The sequence below is a fragment of the Heptranchias perlo genome, chromosome 8 (assembly GCF_035084215.1).
Source record: "Heptranchias perlo isolate sHepPer1 chromosome 8, sHepPer1.hap1, whole genome shotgun sequence".
Lineage (NCBI taxonomy): Eukaryota > Metazoa > Chordata > Chondrichthyes > Hexanchiformes > Hexanchidae > Heptranchias > Heptranchias perlo.
In genome coordinates, this window is record NC_090332.1 from 85893031 (window position 1) to 85910631 (window position 17601).

The window sequence follows — 17601 nt, forward strand, 5'->3', positions numbered from 1 at the left end:
TCCAGATCGTAACAACTCACTGCGTAAATTTTTTTTTCCTCATCTCGCCTCTGGTTCTTTTGCCAATCGCCATAAATCTGTGTCCTCTGGTGTTACCGACCCTTCTGCCACTGGGGAACGGTTTCTCCTTATTCACCCTATCAAGAAACCTTCCATGATTTTGAACACCTCTATCAAATCTCTTCTTAACCTTCTCTGCTCTAAGGAGAACGATCTTTTGTGGACAATTCCACCTCCTTCAGATCGCATGCCCGCCGTACAAACTAGCTTCGCCTCTCCCAGTGCAATTCCTGAATCACTGCACCTCGAATTCCATTCCCATCTGCGGGACAGTGAAAATCTTGTTTCTTTTGAAGATGTGTTTGCATCATTCAAATCCCGACCAACAGCTACCACCTCAACCCTTAGTTCCTCATCTATCGCCGTTCTTAGCCGAGTATTTTCTTTGATCCGAAGTGGAATCCCTGTGTGCCCTCCATTGCCGAAGCTGCTTCCAAGAAGCTTGTCCTTTTCCATGTCAAACATTAACTTATCCTCCACAGCTTCTAACTCTCTGTAAAGCCCAAAGTCTCCCCAAGATTCAAACGCTACTCCCATATCCGATGAGGTTTTCTCAAGCGTTCCTGGGGAGCAGACTAGAAAAAGCACCTCTTTATACCCCGTGCAGAAAGCCAGTGTCTCCTCAATAAGGACACCCGTAGCACTCCGTTAAAATGCCAGTTTTCCCGCTTGGAACATATTTTCTATTAACTTGGCATTGCTGCAGGCTCCCAAGACGATTCCAGGGCCGGTGACTTTGCGTTCACCAATTTTTATTCGGAAAATTAGAGTAAATGTGATCGGGAATGAACAGTCGCACCTCGGGGCTGCAGTACTGTTGAGTGTCTGCCGTGGGTGCTGTTGAGAGCACGGCCAACTCACAGAAACTCAAGTGGTTCATCAGCGTCTGAGAAATGTGAATCCATCTGCCCTCTGGTGGTCACTTTGCTATAATTCTTACAATCTTTCCAGGCACTCAGCATTGATGCTTGTCGTGGTGGGGGGAACAGCAGGCAAGAAATGATTGCTGTATAAATGACTGTTACTTCAGATTTTAATTCCAGAATTTTTGAGCAGAAAGCCATAATTACCTCGAGAGGCGCAAGATCACAAGAAAGAGCCGGGACTAAATTGGACAGCTCTTTTCACGGCCGGCCAAATGGCCGCCCTCCTGTGCTGTATTTTTCTATCAGTTCCCATTCCTCTCGTTACTCCTGATCTCGTTCACGTTGGTGTGAGGCGGTGCTGAGTGGAGATTCAAGCGTCTGCCTGCATGGGAAAGGGAAAAACCAGATGGAGGGCTTTTATTGTCCTGGTCTTGCACATCGCCCTCAATCTCCAGTCTCGCCCGAGGTCATAATACTTCACTTGCAGTCCAATTTAAGTGACACCCGAATAATTTTCTTAGTTCCCCCCACTTCCGCCTGTCCAGTACCAAAGTATGTTACCTAGGCTTTCAACAGATTCAGTATGATACGTCTTGTGTGTGAATGTAACATTGCTGTAATGCAACGTGGCTGCCCTGGTCCTACTGTAAAAGATGCCTTTATTGTAGCTCAAGCACTTGAATGAGTAATATATTTTGAAAGTTGCAACTTGCTTAATGGGGAAAGTTTGGCTAGAGAGCCAGAGATTTGTGGAGAATGTTTATTTCTGTTGAGGTGGGTAGGTGTGCTGAAGTGTTAGCATTTGAATAAGAACACAAAAAATAGGAGCAGGATTGACCATACGGCCCCTCGAGCCTGCTCCGCCGTTCACTCAGATCATGGCTGACCTTCGACCTCAACTCCACTTTCCCGCCCGATCCCCATATCCCTTAATTCCCTTAGTGTCCAAAAATCTATCGATCTCAGTCATGAATATACTCAACGACCGAGCATCCACAGCCCTCTGGGGCAGAGAATTCCAAAGATTCACAACCCTCCGAGTGAAGAAATTCCTCCTCATCTCAGTCCTAAATGGTTAACAGTTAACAAGTTCAGTCCCGTTACATCTCACCAAACGTATTAGCCACTTTCTACAAAGCATTTGATTCTCTTCCAGGAACTTGTCGATTATTTACGAGGGTATTCCCACAGTGCTGTCTATGCAGCGTCAATGCCACCACCGATAGCAGAACAAATTACCAGATCTCTAAAGTGCATCATGGGACTCGATGGAACGACGATAGGTAAGAGGGGGATAGAAATGGATTTTTTTTTAAACTGACTGTGTCGGGGCCACATTGACATATTTTACACTGCTCTCCTCCCACGTCATGGGCACAAATTCCAGGCTGCTTTCTGGCTTCTGTTGCTGATTCTAATGAAAGACCACAATGCCCCATGGAGTAGCTAAAGATGTTCCTCTCCATGTGGTCACCTTGCTGTCTCGGTCGGTGTTTATGCATCCTATGATGCAATCGTACCGTACAAATGAAGTACTTTAAGACCTGCGGCTGATGGTTAACACGGACTGTCATATGTGATCGAAAGGCTTATCCCCCTCTGACGTGCTTTTATGGCTCGATGAGGATAGATCGGACCGCCCGTGTTACTTTAATTTTCAAAATAGAATTCCCGAGTGCCACCACTAAGAGGACAAGAACGAAGACGTGTTGCGTAAAGATTGTGATGGTGTTGCAGGAAGAGCCGGTGAATAAAACTTGTCAAGAAAATCTTGATTGCTGCGTCACCCACCCTACCCCTTTTCTGTAAGGAGAACAGGCAATCAACATCTAGATTCTCACCGTAGTAACCAATACTGAGGTACGGAGAGACCAAACACCGATGACAGTGGCTGAAATGGCAGATAAAAGGCAGAAATCCAGATTAAGCTCAGCCTTGCTTGTCACGGTCACCCGCTTTAGCGTTGTACAAATGTCCAGTGGTGGAATATCAGCAGTTTGCAGAGATTCTCGCCTCTTGCTCCTGGTCTCGATCTATTCAAAGCCATGCTGACCACTGGAATTGAAAACGGCCTTGTCACAGAGTCCACCCGCTACAATATAGGGGGGGATACCCCTGGGCTGTTGGTCTTCTACAACCGATGAGGTGCCAGGTCTTAAGCCGGATCTCCACGTTTGCCTGAGGGACACGAGATCCATCGCTGTTGTCCTCCAGCATTGAGTGTCCACCCAAAAGGCTTGACACCAGGCTTCTCCTCGCCTACTCCAGCTCTCTCCTGTATAGGGTTACCGCTTTGGAACTTGTACGCAACGTCCGACGGTAAAGCTAACCATCACTCGTCGAACCAGGGAGTATAAGTCAGGCTCTGGGGAATCTCCCATTTGTCCAAGTGCGGTTCCTCTGCGCTCCCAGCAACCAGCAGGATCGATGTCATGAAATATCTGACCCTATAATTGCTGAATGTTATTCAGAACTGTAACAAGCTGTTCCCCGTTACACAAAACAAGAAAACCTTTCAATCCCCAGGAGTGAAGTTCGTGCCATTTGCACCATAATTCAAACTCCCTCAATGTATTAGACTTAAACATGGTTCTGTATCTTAACCTCCCCTTCCATTACCGTTCGTTAATGTTATATTTTATAATATAATATATTGTTAACTGTCAACAGTTGTCGCCAGCAGGTTTTGACTGCCTCAAGATGGGGAATGTTTTACTTAAGAACACAGGAACAAGAGGAGGCCATTCAGCCCCTCGAGCCTATTCCACCATTCAATTAGATCACGGCTGACCTGTATCATAACTCCATCCACCCGCCTTGGTTCCGTAACCCGTAATTCCCTTGCCCGAAATTGTCAAACCGAGGTTATAATGGAGTGACTGTCCAGAGGGGCAGGTTTAGACTGTTAAATAAAACATGGGTAAACATTCCCCATCCATTACAGAATTTTAATTGCTTGCCATTAATCTGGAAGTGGCACCAGAGCCCCATATTGGAAAGTACGTGTCTATATGCGGAAGTTGGGAGGGGACAGGGCTATGTTCAGATTAATACCTCCCAAGGTCAAATAGCACATTGACTTTACCCGGACACTCTCAAGATGACTAGCTTCTTGGAGAGGCACTGGATGACTCCAGTTTATATGTGGAATATATATATTCCAGGAAGAGAGAAAACCATTGGTCAAGAATAAAGTGGAGTGAAACCATTTTAAGAGAAATTCTGCCAGTTAAACATTGTGACCCATCCAAATACTTTCTGCAGTGTGAAAAACGTTCTCACTAGTGTGTGTTTTGGTTGAATATCTCCGTGGCTCAGTGGGCAGCACTCTCGCCTCTGAGTCAGAAGGTTGTGGGTTCAAGTCTCACTCCAGGGGCTTGAGCACGAAATCTAGGCTGACGCTCCCAGCGCAGTACTGAAGGAGTGCTGCACTGTCGGAGGCACCGTCTTTCGGACGAGACACTAAACCAAGGCCCCTTCTGCCCTCTCAAGTGGACGTAAAAGATCCCATGGCACTATTTCAAAGAAGAGTTCTCCCCTGGTCGATATTTATCCCTCAACCAACATCACTAAAACAGATTATCTGGTCATTATCACATTGTGGGAGCTTACTGTGCGCAAATTGGCTGCCACGTTTCCTACGTTACAACAGCGACTACACTTTAAAAAAAAAGTAATTAATTGGCTGTAAAGCGCTTTGGGACTGCCCGAGGTCATGAAAAGGCCACTGTATAAATCCAAGTTCGTTCGCTTTAAAATGCAAGTTTCGCCGGAGAGCTTGTGTCACCGAGGAGTTGACCGTCCCTCCTTTACTTCCTTCTGCTTCTCCGCAGGTATCGAGCGAGTGCGGCAGCTGAGAGTAAACACCAGGTATTTCAGGCAGCGCCTACGTGAGCTCGGTTTCATCACCTACGGCAACGATGATTCTCCGGTTGTCCCGCTGCTGCTGTACATGCCCGGCAAAGTAGGGTAGGTTTTCCTCTGTGAAGCATCTCGGGACTTTCTTTTTTCCCTTAATTTCTACGTCAAAGGCACCGTGCAAACGCAAATTGGCGCCCAGTGCGTCTCCGCCTTCTGCTGTGCGTGCACCTTGCCACCCAGTGTCGCTTCTCCAACAACTGCGTCCTGTAACCGAGAAACTCCATAACTTTCAGGGCGTTTGCCAGGAGAATGCTGAAGAAAAATATCGGAGTGGTGGTGGTCGGATTCCCAGCAACTCCCGTCGTTGAATCGCGAGCTCGCTTCTGTCTGTCCGCGGCCCATACACGGGAGATGTTGGACACGGTGAGTAGCTGCAGAGCACCCTGACTTACATAGAATGCTACATCGAAACTACAGCACAGAAACCTAAGGGAGGATGTACTCGCCTTAGAGGCGGTGCAACGAAGGTTCACTAGATTGATTCCTGGGATGAGAGGGTTGTCCTTTGAGGTGAGGTTGAGTAGAATGGGCCTACATTCTCTGGAGTTCAGAAGAATGAGAGGTGATCTCATTGCAACATATAAAATTCTGAGAGGGCAGGTGCTGAGAGGCTGTTTCCCCCTGGCTTGGAGAGTCTAGAACTAGAGGTCATAGTCTCAGGATAAGGGGTCGGCCATTTAGGACCGAGATGAGGAGAAATTTCTCCACTCAGAGGGCGGTGAATCTTTGGAATTCTCTACCCCAGAGGGCTGTGGATGTTCAGTCATTGAGTGTATTCAAGACTGAGATCGATAGATTTTTGGACTCTAAGGGAATCAAGGGATATGGGGATCGGGCGGGAAAGTGGAGTTGAGGTTGAAGATCAGCCATGGTCTTATTGAATGGTGGAGCAGGCTCGAGGGGCCGAATGGCCTACTCCTGCTCCTATTATGTTCGACCCAACAGGTCCATGCCGGTGTTTATGCTCCACACAAGCCTCCTCCCTCCCTTCTTTATCTCACCCTAGCAACATATCCTTCCATTCCTTTCTCCCTCATGTGTTTATCTAGCTTCCCCTTAAATGCGTCTATGCTAGTCGCCTCAACTACTCCTTGTGGTAGCGAGTTCCACATTCTAACCACTCTCTGGGTAAAGAAGTTTCTCCTGAATTCCCCATTGGATTTATTAGTGACTATCTTATATTTATGGCCCCTAGTTCTGGTCTCCCCCACAAGTCAAAACATCTTCTCTACGTCTAACCTATCAAACCCTTTCATAATCTTAAAGACCTCTATCAGGTCACCCCTCAGCCTTCTCTTTACTGGAGAAAAGAGCCCCAGCCTGTTTAGCCTTTCCTGATAAATATATCCTCTCAGTTCTGGTATCATCCTAGTGATCTTTTTTCACCTTCTCCAATGCCTCTATATCCTTTTTATAATATGGAGACCAGAATCGTTCACAGTACTCCCAGTGTGGTCTAACCAAGGTTCGAAAGAAGCATTCTATAAGCATATTTTTTTTATTTTCATTCACTTTTCATTAGCGATAAGAGTTTATTCCCACTCTTCCCAAAATAAACGCCCTCACCCCACGCACTATAATACTGATCTTCAAGAGTACGGAATCCTATTCTGTGGTAAAACACACACCCATGAAAACTTCTGCAATCACTTTATGTTAACTTAATCTCAACAATACTCATAGATTTAAAAAAAATATTTGGCCACTATTTGAATATGCAAATGGGAAGATTGTTTAAAGGTTTAAGGACATTAAATATGCTGGATATTTTGAGGCCCTTTTTGATGGTAGCACAGAAGCAAGAGTAATGGAGGCAATTCATTTATTGCTAATTATATATAAATATATCTGTATATAATTTCTCCCCTTCTCCAGTTTTCTCCCCGTTTCCCTCCTCTATCAAAGGTGGTTTCGGCAGCCTCCCGCTCCCCTCCCGGGCGGCAGCCTCCGGCCCCCCACTCCCGGGCGGCGTCCCACTCCCCTCCCGGGCGGCAGCCTCCGGCCCCCCCCCCCCCCACACTCCCGGGCGGCGTCCCACTCCCCTCCCGGGCGGTGGCCTCCCGCTCCCCTCCCGAGGCAACCTGCTTTTTTTCCCCTCTCCCGCCTGAGAGCAGCATGACGACCTTGCCTTCCTGGCCAATATCGCTCAGTACCACTCCACCTGATTACCAGCTGGACCCTCTGCGAAGCTACCGATTATATTGCTAGTTACCATCCGATTAGCCCAGAAAACACCCCAACACTATGGTATATCTTTCCTCCTCTTGGCTCCCAGATACGGTCTCGTCCTACCTCCTTCACCTTTGTCTAAAATGGGAACGATTACTGCTCGCTCTCGTTTCTCCACAGGAACTCCAAGCAATATGGAAAAACTCCGTAATCCCTGCCCATGTGGCTATACCTAAAATCACCTTGGGGATGTTATATGTTAGAAGATGCTCAGGGCACTGTAGTTCCTACAATACCTGTTGTTTATATATGTCCAATTCACTCTGACTGTACACATGCCAGCTTTGTGCAAACTCTTGAACACAATGGCTGTAACAGGGCATCTAACAGCATTGGTAGTGAGACTTGGCCCTGCACGTTTAGGATTTAAAATTTCTTCGTGCGGCAAGTTGTTGAAAGTGCGAGCTGATAACGTCGCAGCGAGGGACACAGGACATCTGGAACCTGAGTGAACAGGGCGAGGGACTGGGTATCTCCTTAATCAATCAGATTGAAGGATTGTGAAATTAACAGCGCAAGGACTGAGAAGGAAGTGTAAATTAGAGTGGGTGAATTCAATATCAAATCAGGTACAGAAAGAGAAATAGAGAGAGGGAAAGAAAGATTGGATTAAGAGAGAGAGGAAAAAGAGACAGAAAGAAAAAGTAATAACGAAAATTTAATTAAAAATTTTACACTTTTAAAATCTCCAGCAACAATTAATACCTGAAGGAATGAGACGCCACACTTGTAATAGTTAATTTTCAGTGTTGACTGGCAGTAATTAACAGTTATCACGTCATTAAAATGGTACTTAGACTGAAATGGGCTCTTTCTGTGACTAGTTTAGTCCGTATCCACCGCGCAAACACAGGAACTTCACCCCGTTTACTGCATTTCAACGGTGAGGCAGACGGCGAGATGCCGTTCTCGCGAAGCGAACGGCGCAACTCGGCCAGCAGCTTTTCGATTTCCGAGCGTCTGCCCCACGCCTGAAGTTGCTGTACCGTTTGCGCATAAATAACGGTGGGCGCCATTAACCTCGCCGTTATTTTGGCAGCAAATTCTGGCCCCACGAAAATGAAAATTTTGCTCCTATATTTCGGTCTATGAAGGCCGCTGCCCTCTTTTTGCTTTGTGACCTGTTCACAGCTGGAATTGCCCGTCAGCAGATTCTTGCGCTGGGCTGGACGGACAAGGCCTTTGCACAGCAAGATGTTGCTTGTGCGGTAACGCACGGCCGGCTGATCCGGTTGGGCATCGCCAGTGTTTGACTGGAAGGGAAGAAAACTCCAAGCCTGGATACACAGCCACAAGAGGGCAGTGTGACATTTCATGGGGAATTTGGGGACGCTTCCCGTTTATTTTCGTGATTTGCTTCCCATTTCCTGCCTGGCTTAACTCCTGCAGCTGAGAGAGTGGCCACACCACTTGGTACATTGTACAGATTTGGTCTCCTTACCTAAGGAAGGATGTACCTGCCTAAGACGGAGCGCAACGAAGGTTCACTAGGTTGATTCCTGGGACGAGAGGGTTGTCCTATGAGGATAGATTGAGTAGAATGGGCCTGTACTCTCTGGAGTTTAGAAGAATGAGAGGTGATCTCATTGAAACGGATAAGATTCTAAGAGGGCTTGACAGGGTAGATGCTGAGACGCTGTTTCCCCTGGCTGGAGAGTCTAGAACTAGGGGCATGGTCTTAGGGGTCGACCATTCAGGACTGAGATGAGGAGGAATTTCTTCACTGAGCGGTTGTGAACCTTTGGAATTCTCTACCCCAGAGGGCTGTGGATGCTCAGTCACTGGGCATATTCAAGGCTGAGATCAATAGATTTTTGAACACTACGGGAATCAAGGGATATGGGGATCGGGCGGGAAAGTGGAAGATCAGCCATGATCTGATTGAATGGCGGTGCAGGCTCGAGGGGCCGTCTGGCCTACTCCTGCTCCTATTTCTCATGCCCTTAGCCCATTGCCAATACACCTGTATAGCTGCCTAGACTGAGCCAGAGACTACCCAGAGATAACATTCCCCTTTAAATTTTCCCCTGGGTACGAAGGTCAAGAAAGAGTGTTTGGGGGCGGGGGGCGCGTTGTAGACCCGTTTCACCAGGTCTCTCCGCCTCTTTCACATCACCGCCTTGGATTTCCTGAGCGATGGAGCTGGACCTGTGGCTGCAGTGGGCAGGGGCCTGACGATCCCAGTCCAGTGAGGCAGTAAGGGAGCCTCAACCTCCCACCACACGTTCCTGCTGCCGCACAGACCCGAGAGTCGGTGGAGTTGGGGGGGAGGGTTCGGGAACCAGGAGTAAATGACCTTTCGTTATTTTTAACCCTCCCCCCGTCTCAGACCACTGACAAGTAATCTGGGACCTTCTGACAGAAATCAGCCACCAAGAGGCCTGGATCTACCGCCTTTATCCTAACTTGCACCAAGTCCCGTTCACCCATCACCCGCACCCCCACCCAGTGCTCGCTGACCTACATCGGCTCCCAGTCTGACAACGCCTCCATTTTAACATTCTCCATCCTTGTTTTCAAAATCTCTCCATGGCCTCGCCCCTCCCTATCTCTGTAACCTCCTCCAGCCCGACACAACCCATCGAGATCTCTGCGCTCCTCCAATTCTGGCCTCTTTGGCATCCCCGATTTTCATCGCTCCACCACTGGCGGCCGTGCCTTCAGCTGCCTCGGCCCAAAGCTCTGGAATTCCCTCCCTAAACCTCTCCGTCTCTCTCTCCTCCTTCAAGACACTCCTTAAAACCTACCTCTTTGGCCAAGCTTTTGGTCAGCTGCCCTAATATCTCCTTATGTGGCTCGGTGACAAATTTTGTTTGATAATCGCTCCCGTGAATCACCTTGGGACGTTTTACTACATTAAAGGCGCTATATAAATGCAAGTTGTTGTTGTTGTTGCTACAGCTGGGTAAGGCTCCTCTCCGGGAGCACAGAGTCAGAAAATTACCTCTCTGGCAATTGTCATTAAATTATGAAACTGGTCATTGAACTAACGGATGGATTTTATTTTGGGGCCAGACATTAGTTTTTCAGGAATCTGTCCGATCTGTAGACATTATCTACATATAAATGGGTTAGAATATTGATTTATTATATTTTCATTTGACTACATTCAAATGACAGGAAAAAAAAAGAAAATTCAACAGAGTTGATCTTGTGCAAATCAGGTCTTCAGGGAATGGAAAGTAGTTACTCACATAAGTGGGAATTGTAAACAATTTTACAACACCAAGTTATAGTCCAGCAATTTTATTTTAAATTCACAAGCTTTCGGAGACTTCCTCCTTCCTCAGGTAAATGTTCAGGATCTCCTTGAAGCCTACGCATTTATACATATAGAACAATACATGGTGTTTACAGACTGCCCCTGCAACTGCCCGTTAGTGAGAGCCAGAGTGGTGGAATTTGTCTACAACTGCATACCTTATTGAAAGGGTCAATTGGCTGCTTTAATATTCCAACCAGTAGCTCTCCTGTTAATCACACTGCAATCAGTTTTAGGAAACTCCGTCTGAACGTGCGACTTGTTAAAATGACAGATCGCTCCAGCGTACTTTAGCCAGCCACCTGACGTTGCACGAATTAAACCCAGTGCCACACAGATTGAGGTTTAGAGCAAACCTGCTTCTGCATTCAATGCTTTACAAATTCCACAACACCCAACCCAGAGTCTCCCTGAGAGTTCCTGGCACTTTTGAGACAGGGTGATGATCAGTTGCTCGACAAACATTTCAATCCGAATGCGAACCTGGTAAGTGTCTCGAATGGAGGACTGTATTACCTCCCGCAAGGAGGTTGGTTGACTTGAAAATGAAGAAATGCATTTAATGTTTTTTTTTAAGGTCCCACCCTCCCCCTTTCTCTGCGCACATTTTGTTCTTCGACAGGCAGGCAGGACTTGTGCTGCGGGCCTCAGGCTCGTCCGTGATCAAACGCCCTTTTCTTTCCATTTCAGCAAATGCGCTTTTATATTTCCTGTCTCTGCTGGTTGGGCTGTGGGATTCTGGTGTCCCATTGCTGCTCCTGCCTTCACCTGGTATAAAATTGGCTCCCTTAACCCGGCAGCAGAATCAGAGAATGATAGGGCACAGAAGGAGGCCATTCGGCCCACTGTGCCTGTGCCGGCTCTTTGAAAGAGCTATCCAATTGGTCCCACTCCCCTGCTCTTTCCCCACAGCCCTGCAAATTTTTCCCCTTCAAGTATTTATCCAATTCCTTTTTGAAAGTTACTATTGAATCTGCTTCCACCGCCCTTTCAGGCAGTGCATTCCAGATCAGAACAACTCGCTGCGTTAAAAAAAACCTCTCATCTCGTCTATGGTCCTTGGGATGTTTTACTACATTAAAGGCGCTATATAAATGCAAGTTGTTGTTGGATCTCCCGAGGCCTGACACAAAGGCCCCTCCATCAGCACCGGGCCCCACAGGGGCTGTGGATTTGTACCAGGAGGGGCAGTGTTAACGTCACAGGACAGGACGTCCCAGAGCGCCTGGGCTGGAGCAGCACACTTTGGGCAGCGCTGTTCCTGTCCAGACCCAAGAGCAGTGGCACCTACCTTCTGGAGTCCAGTGCTCCCAGACAGCGTCCTATTCTTTGGACTTTGACGGCCTGTGCTGATCTACCAGTGTTGACGCCTCTTTCCCCTTGTCCCTTTCTTGGCGCTCGTTCCATCTTTGCTTGGCATGTCGGACCTTCATATCTCGACAGGATCTGCGACTATGTTTCCGGAATAGACAAGGCTGTGTACAACCACAGCCATCATCCCGAGAGCTAACTGTCACAGGCACTCATTATTTTATAAAACGGGAGTCTTATAACAGGCGATGCTTTTTAAGGGAAAGCTAGATAAGCACATGAGGTGAAAGGAATAGAAGGATACGCTGATAGGGTGAGATGAAGTAGGGAGGGAGGAGGCTCGTGTGGAGCATAAACACCAGCACAGACCAGTTGGGCCGAATGGCTGTACATTCCATGTAATTTTGTGCTACGCTGTTGTGTCAGATGTTTGTAACGTGCCCCTGCTGTTAAATAACAGCTGCACGGCGGGCTAAGTAATGAAACACCGCTTAAAACGATTATCGTAAAGTGACCCCTTTGCGTCGCAGGTCTTGAACGTCCTTGACGAAATGGGCGATTACCTGCAATTCAAGTACTCGAGACGGTCGCCTTCTGTCCGGCCTGAACTGTACGACGAATGCAGCTTCGAACTTGAAGACTGAGCTCCCTCCATGGTGCGGAACGTGAGGTACGAGAAGCGATGAGACACGGCACCCCCGCTTTCCGGTGACGGGAAAAACAGCAGCGCCCGCCTCTTTTTTTTTTTAAACATATGAACGAGCGCGACTCGAGAAAGGGAGGGCGAGAAGAGGCCGCGTTGACATCACGAACTTTTCCGCGAGCGCGCGGAGCGAGGGTGGAACAACACCGGCAACGCGCCGCCAAATTTGGTCTCGTACGTGTACTCTTTTAACGTGCCACCGCTGCGAGTTGGAGGGGGCCGGATCCACGGAGAAATCAAAGTGCCCCTCCCTCCTTCCCTCCTCCCCCCCCCCCCCCCCCCCCCAAACGGTACGCAGTCCTGCAGCTGTTCGTTCTGCAGTGTTTTGTTCAGTCGCTCATTTTTGCCTTTTGGGAGTGTTTTTAAAAAAAAACAAAAAAAATTTTTTTTAAAAATTGTTGCTGTTACTCCAAGCAAGGATTTAAAATGTATATTTATCTTTATATGCAAACTATTGCAATAAATATTCATTCAGGAATTAGCCAGAAGTTAAAACTCAGGCATGTTTTGGGTGGGGTTGGGCTTTGTTGAATATCGAATCACATACACTGAGATATTCAGGCTGATGAAGATGACCTGGAATTATTCATTACAGTGGACAGAATTAGACATTTTGAGGAAGTAGCAGGCGGGCAGGAAACGTTGCCAAAGATAAATTTGTCCAAATCATATGAAATTTTTTGTTCAAAATGTTATGGAAAAAAATATACATGTAAATACAGAAATTATAATTTTTGTAAGCTTTTCTGAGCTCCTTTTGAGACTTGTTAAAATATTGTCCTTGGAAAAAAAAATGTTTGGATGCATATTCAGAATGTAGGTGTTCCAATAGTGCAGTTTATATGATTTTTAAATCTGTGAAATTCTTTCTGCAAACAAAGATTGTAATATTTTAAAAAAAAAGTTTCGAGAGGGAAAGAAAATAAGGTTAATTACTGCAGCTGTCTATACAAGGTTATGACTTGTTTTTATTTAATTTTAATATTGCCTCTTTTCCTTTTATATATGGGTTTGCTACCTTCCCAATCCAGGCTACCCTCCTTCAGCCACAGACAGTATCGCCTGTACCACAGCTGCCTGCTTCACAACTGCTACCCACCCGCGGATCACTTTAGCGTCGGGGGTGGGGGCCCGGCCGGCTAAGAAAGAAAGTGGGGTGGGGGGGTAGGGAACCTGCGGCAATTGGACCCAAGGGCCTACTGATCTGTAGCACGGTCCGCAACGGAAGGTTCTAGATCTGATTCGTACAACGGTGGCTCTTCACGCACACTAAACACAAAAGTAACTGGCCAACCCAGCGATGAAGTAACTCAGTTACTGGGGGGAGGGGTTTAAAAACCCACCTTGCCCGTTTGCTGTAAGTCTCGGTGGTCTTTCTGCCCGCAGACGTTTTTTTATTAAAATTGGCCTTTGCTTAAACTTTTTTTTTCACTGCTGCGATCAGTTTGATCCGCTGTTAAACCCAAGCGCTGGCTTGATCCCGAACATCATGCATATGGTGAAGACTGCTGTTTACGGCCTCTGCGGAAAAAGCGGAGGAATTCACAGAATTCGATCCCTGTTTAAAAAAAAATCCTGGACTCCAATGTAATAAAAACTCAATTTGACTCGTGCAATAACGGTAAACCAGTGCCTCTAATTAGTGCAAGAAAGTTCCAAAGCCTGAAACAATTCCAAATATGTTGTCACATTGGATCCAAAGCTTGATTACCTTTTTTGTCCCCAGCGTCTGTATTAACATCATCTCACAGAATGTCATTGACTGCAGCTCTCACTCGTTATAATTGCACTACTTTTAAAAGCCAGCGTGAAAATAAGATAGCCGTCACTGAAATTGTGGACTTGTGAACAGTTATTCTTCGTTCCTTTAAGTCCTCTAAAGAATCTGTTTAACACCTCGGCTCTACAACATATGGTCCTGTTAACAGCATCAAGCAAGCTAGCATATGGTATAGTGAATAAATCGACTCTTCCGCGCAGAGCTGGGGAGACTGCGGTGTTTGCACATGAAGCCCTGTATCACGTGTGAAATGTCTCTTAACCTGTCACTGTTTGTACTTTCCTAAATAAGCGGAAGAATTTACTCTCCGGTTTAAAAGCCAGGGTTGGAATGGTGTCACTTCCACTGATCTGTAACCTGAAGGTGCAAATTATGTTAAGTGGCCAGTGTTTAACAGTCCTTTGATGTTACAGGCCTGAGTACACTTCTCCCCCAGTGTACTCTAAACGCAGGTCGCCCACCCTCCCTCCCGTGGCAAAAAGGAAACACATGCGCAGAGTAGCCAAGACTAATTGCCCGCCGAGCGTGCACAAGTAATTGCCCCGTGAGACATTTAACTAACAATGTGACAACGCACGCAGCGTTTTTTGGGACAGAGACGTATGCTTGATGTCGTGCTGTCATTGGGTGGGGGCTGGGTGCTGCACTTTTACTAGACGCTAACGTAGTGGGGGGATGATGTGGAGATGCCGGTGATGGACTGGGGTTGACAATTGTAAACAATTTTACAACACCAAGTTATAGTCCAGCAATTTTATTTTAAATTCACAAGCTTTCGGAGACTTCCTCCTTCCTCAGGTAAATGTTTACCTGAGGAAGGAGGAAGTCTCCGAAAGCTTGTGAATTTAAAATAAAATTGCTGGACTATAACTTGGTGTTGTAAAATTGTTTACAGTAGTGGGGGGAGGTGGGAATAGGTCTCCCTCGCCGCCAATCTAACAAAACCCAGCGATTTGTGTCATTTTCTGGCCGAGAGATACCCAAATCTTTAGACGACCTGGGCTACGAGAGTCGGAAAGCGAGATACAATATAAAAACGGCTTGAGGAAAGGCCCAACGCCCATCCTAATAATAAGCCGACCCTCCGAGTTCTACAGTTCTTACAACGCCCTGTCATCCGCTGTGCAGGATTTTAAAGATTACGAACGTGAAACGATTTTGAGAGGTCTCTCCCCGGTTCCTAATGGACACGGGCCCCACAGCAAAACTGCCCCTAGTTCAGAGCTAGTCAGCAGTCGTAGAGGCCGCAAAAGAAAACATTCACCCGTTCTGAGGTTGAGTTTGTGACTCGTTTGTTAACGTGATGGAGAGGAGCTTTACAGCTGACTCAGCGCTGTCTGACCTCGAGTGCCCCAAAAGGGAACTTGTTCCATTTCCCCAGCACCAATGCCCCTCATCTTGACGAGCTCAAAATTCACCCTATGTTTTCCAACCTACATTTAATTTGCGGGGGGTGTGTGCGTTTGATACGGGAGAGCATATGGTGTGCGCACCTAGTCACTGCAGCATTACTTGCGTCACCCAATTTGCTAAAGTAATTGAAGTCTTTTAATTTAGACAGTCGCACCATTTATAGGATCATGTCCGTCAAACATAAAGTTACAAGTTACTGTTTTACGTGTTGTGGGAATTGATTGAGGCCGATGAAACTGCCCCCATTAATTTGCCTCTGCGTTATTACATTGGACTGGAGTTGAACAGCCTCCAGCATCTTATGCTGGAGAACCAGGATTGAACATCCTAATAAATATCTGGGTTTGATTGTTTCAGTGGCAAAAAAAAATTCTGCAACTTCTATTTGTTGAAAGCTGTGACATGAGGCAAGAATGGACTTAAAGGAGGGTGGATTTGAAGATTTTAAAATGGGTGTTGTCCTTCATGAAAAAATGTTTGGCGAAACTATTCTCATCAAGGTTACTAACCTACCATAAAATTTAAACCTACGTTTAAAAAAATTACATCATTTCCTCCCTTGGGCATGAAACTATCATGAATAGATTCACAAGTCCGTCTGGTTCCTCACTTTTCCAAACTAAAACAGATAGTTTGCTTGAAAAAAAAGTTTTGTTTTTCATGAAGCCTTAACTAGAAACAAGTGTTGAGCCGAATTCTGCCCCAGTTTTTAATTTGAATGCGCCTGTTTTATTTAATTGGCATCGTGGGCAAGAAGATATTGTGCACGGCACACTCACCTATTCAAGCAACTGTGTCCCCCACCATCACAACAAGCATTGTTTCCCTCCTGGTCAAGCCCTGGTCAATCTGTGGTTGAAGTCACGGTCATAAAGGTAAAGTGTTTTTTTTTAAATGTTATGTTTTTACCCTTTGTATTCTAATTGGGGCATGGAATGTGTGTCCCTTGGGAAGGGCACAGCAAGAAAAGAGTGGATTCTGTCTGTCCAAATCCTGGTAGTTTAATGGGCGAGGGACATGTCCACCTGCTCTGTCACGACAGCTTCATCTAAATAAGGACCGCATGGCCTAAGAGTTCAAATACCAGAAGCTCCTTGGACCCAGTTAAGGTTGATTCCACTTACACCAATCAGCAGGGATATACCACATGCCACTTGGATTTGCACACGGACAATTAGTTGCTCGTGGGAGGGCGGTTTCTTTTCTTGCTGGCTACGCCGTTAAAATTCACACATTGGATTTGGGAGGCCCTGTGTTTTAGCTTGTCTGAATCCAAACCTGAAGTCTGAATTTACCTACCTGAATGCTCGTCACTAGTTTAAACTTCTATTCGTTTGTTGTTCCTTAAAGCTCGGGATTGTAATTCAGTACATAGAAATCTAATTGTTTCCAGCTTTAATTGAGGGAGGTTCAGGAGAGTTCAGTTGTGACATTCAATCTATTCAGGTGTATGCGGCAAAAACGAACATTACCGAGAAATGATTTGACTCGCAATTAAATTTTAAATGTAAATGAGGCTTATTGCTGATTCTGAAAAATAAAGAAATGAATTAAGGTGTGTCTTTAAGCTCCGTCTGCGCGCACCAAGATACATGAAATAGCACTGCCAAGACTTGAGATCTCAAAAAAAAATCCCCCAATTTTATTGCATGGATTCTGATAATTGGCTGGGTTTATGGGTGATACATGGTGCTGTGTGCACCAACACTGACTGGTGCAGAGTGGTTTGTAAATTTGATTTATCTATGATGTTCATGAGCAGGCTTACCCTGTACTATAAAGTGCTGATGGTAAAAGGTTTGTATATATTTGTATACTGATTTTTTTTATACATAATGTACAAAAAAAAAGTTATGTGTTTTGTTTTCTTTGTGACATCAGGGCTTTTTTTAATATAATAAAGACAACTGACTAGTACTTGGCATATCAAATGTACGAAACAAATAAAACCTTTCGCATTCCCTTAACTCTGGCCTCTTTTTTTTCTGTCTATGCTCAATCGCTGATAAAATTACTGCTATTAACTAGTGTGAACAGGCCCTTTTTTTAATGAGCC

At 46.1% G+C, this 17601-nt stretch overlaps 1 protein-coding gene across 2 annotated transcripts in view; it reads left to right on the forward strand.

The window, feature by feature from the left end:
- sptlc3 (serine palmitoyltransferase, long chain base subunit 3) overlaps window positions 1–14856 on the forward strand; it is a 107173-nt gene extending 92317 nt beyond the window's left edge. The window contains exons 9-13 of one of the 2 annotated variants that reach the window (XM_067989457.1): window positions 2083–2209; window positions 4760–4895; window positions 5081–5210; window positions 12180–12319; window positions 13384–14856. In XM_067989457.1, the coding sequence (XP_067845558.1) occupies window positions 2083–2209; window positions 4760–4895; window positions 5081–5210; window positions 12180–12293 (507 nt within the window). In that variant the 3' untranslated portion in view covers window positions 12294–12319; window positions 13384–14856. Of the gene's footprint in view, window positions 1–2082; window positions 2210–4759; window positions 4896–5080; window positions 5211–12179 lie in introns of both variants that reach the window. The other variant, XM_067989456.1, reaches the window with a different exon arrangement.
- The last annotated feature ends 2745 nt before the right edge of the window (window positions 14857–17601 follow it).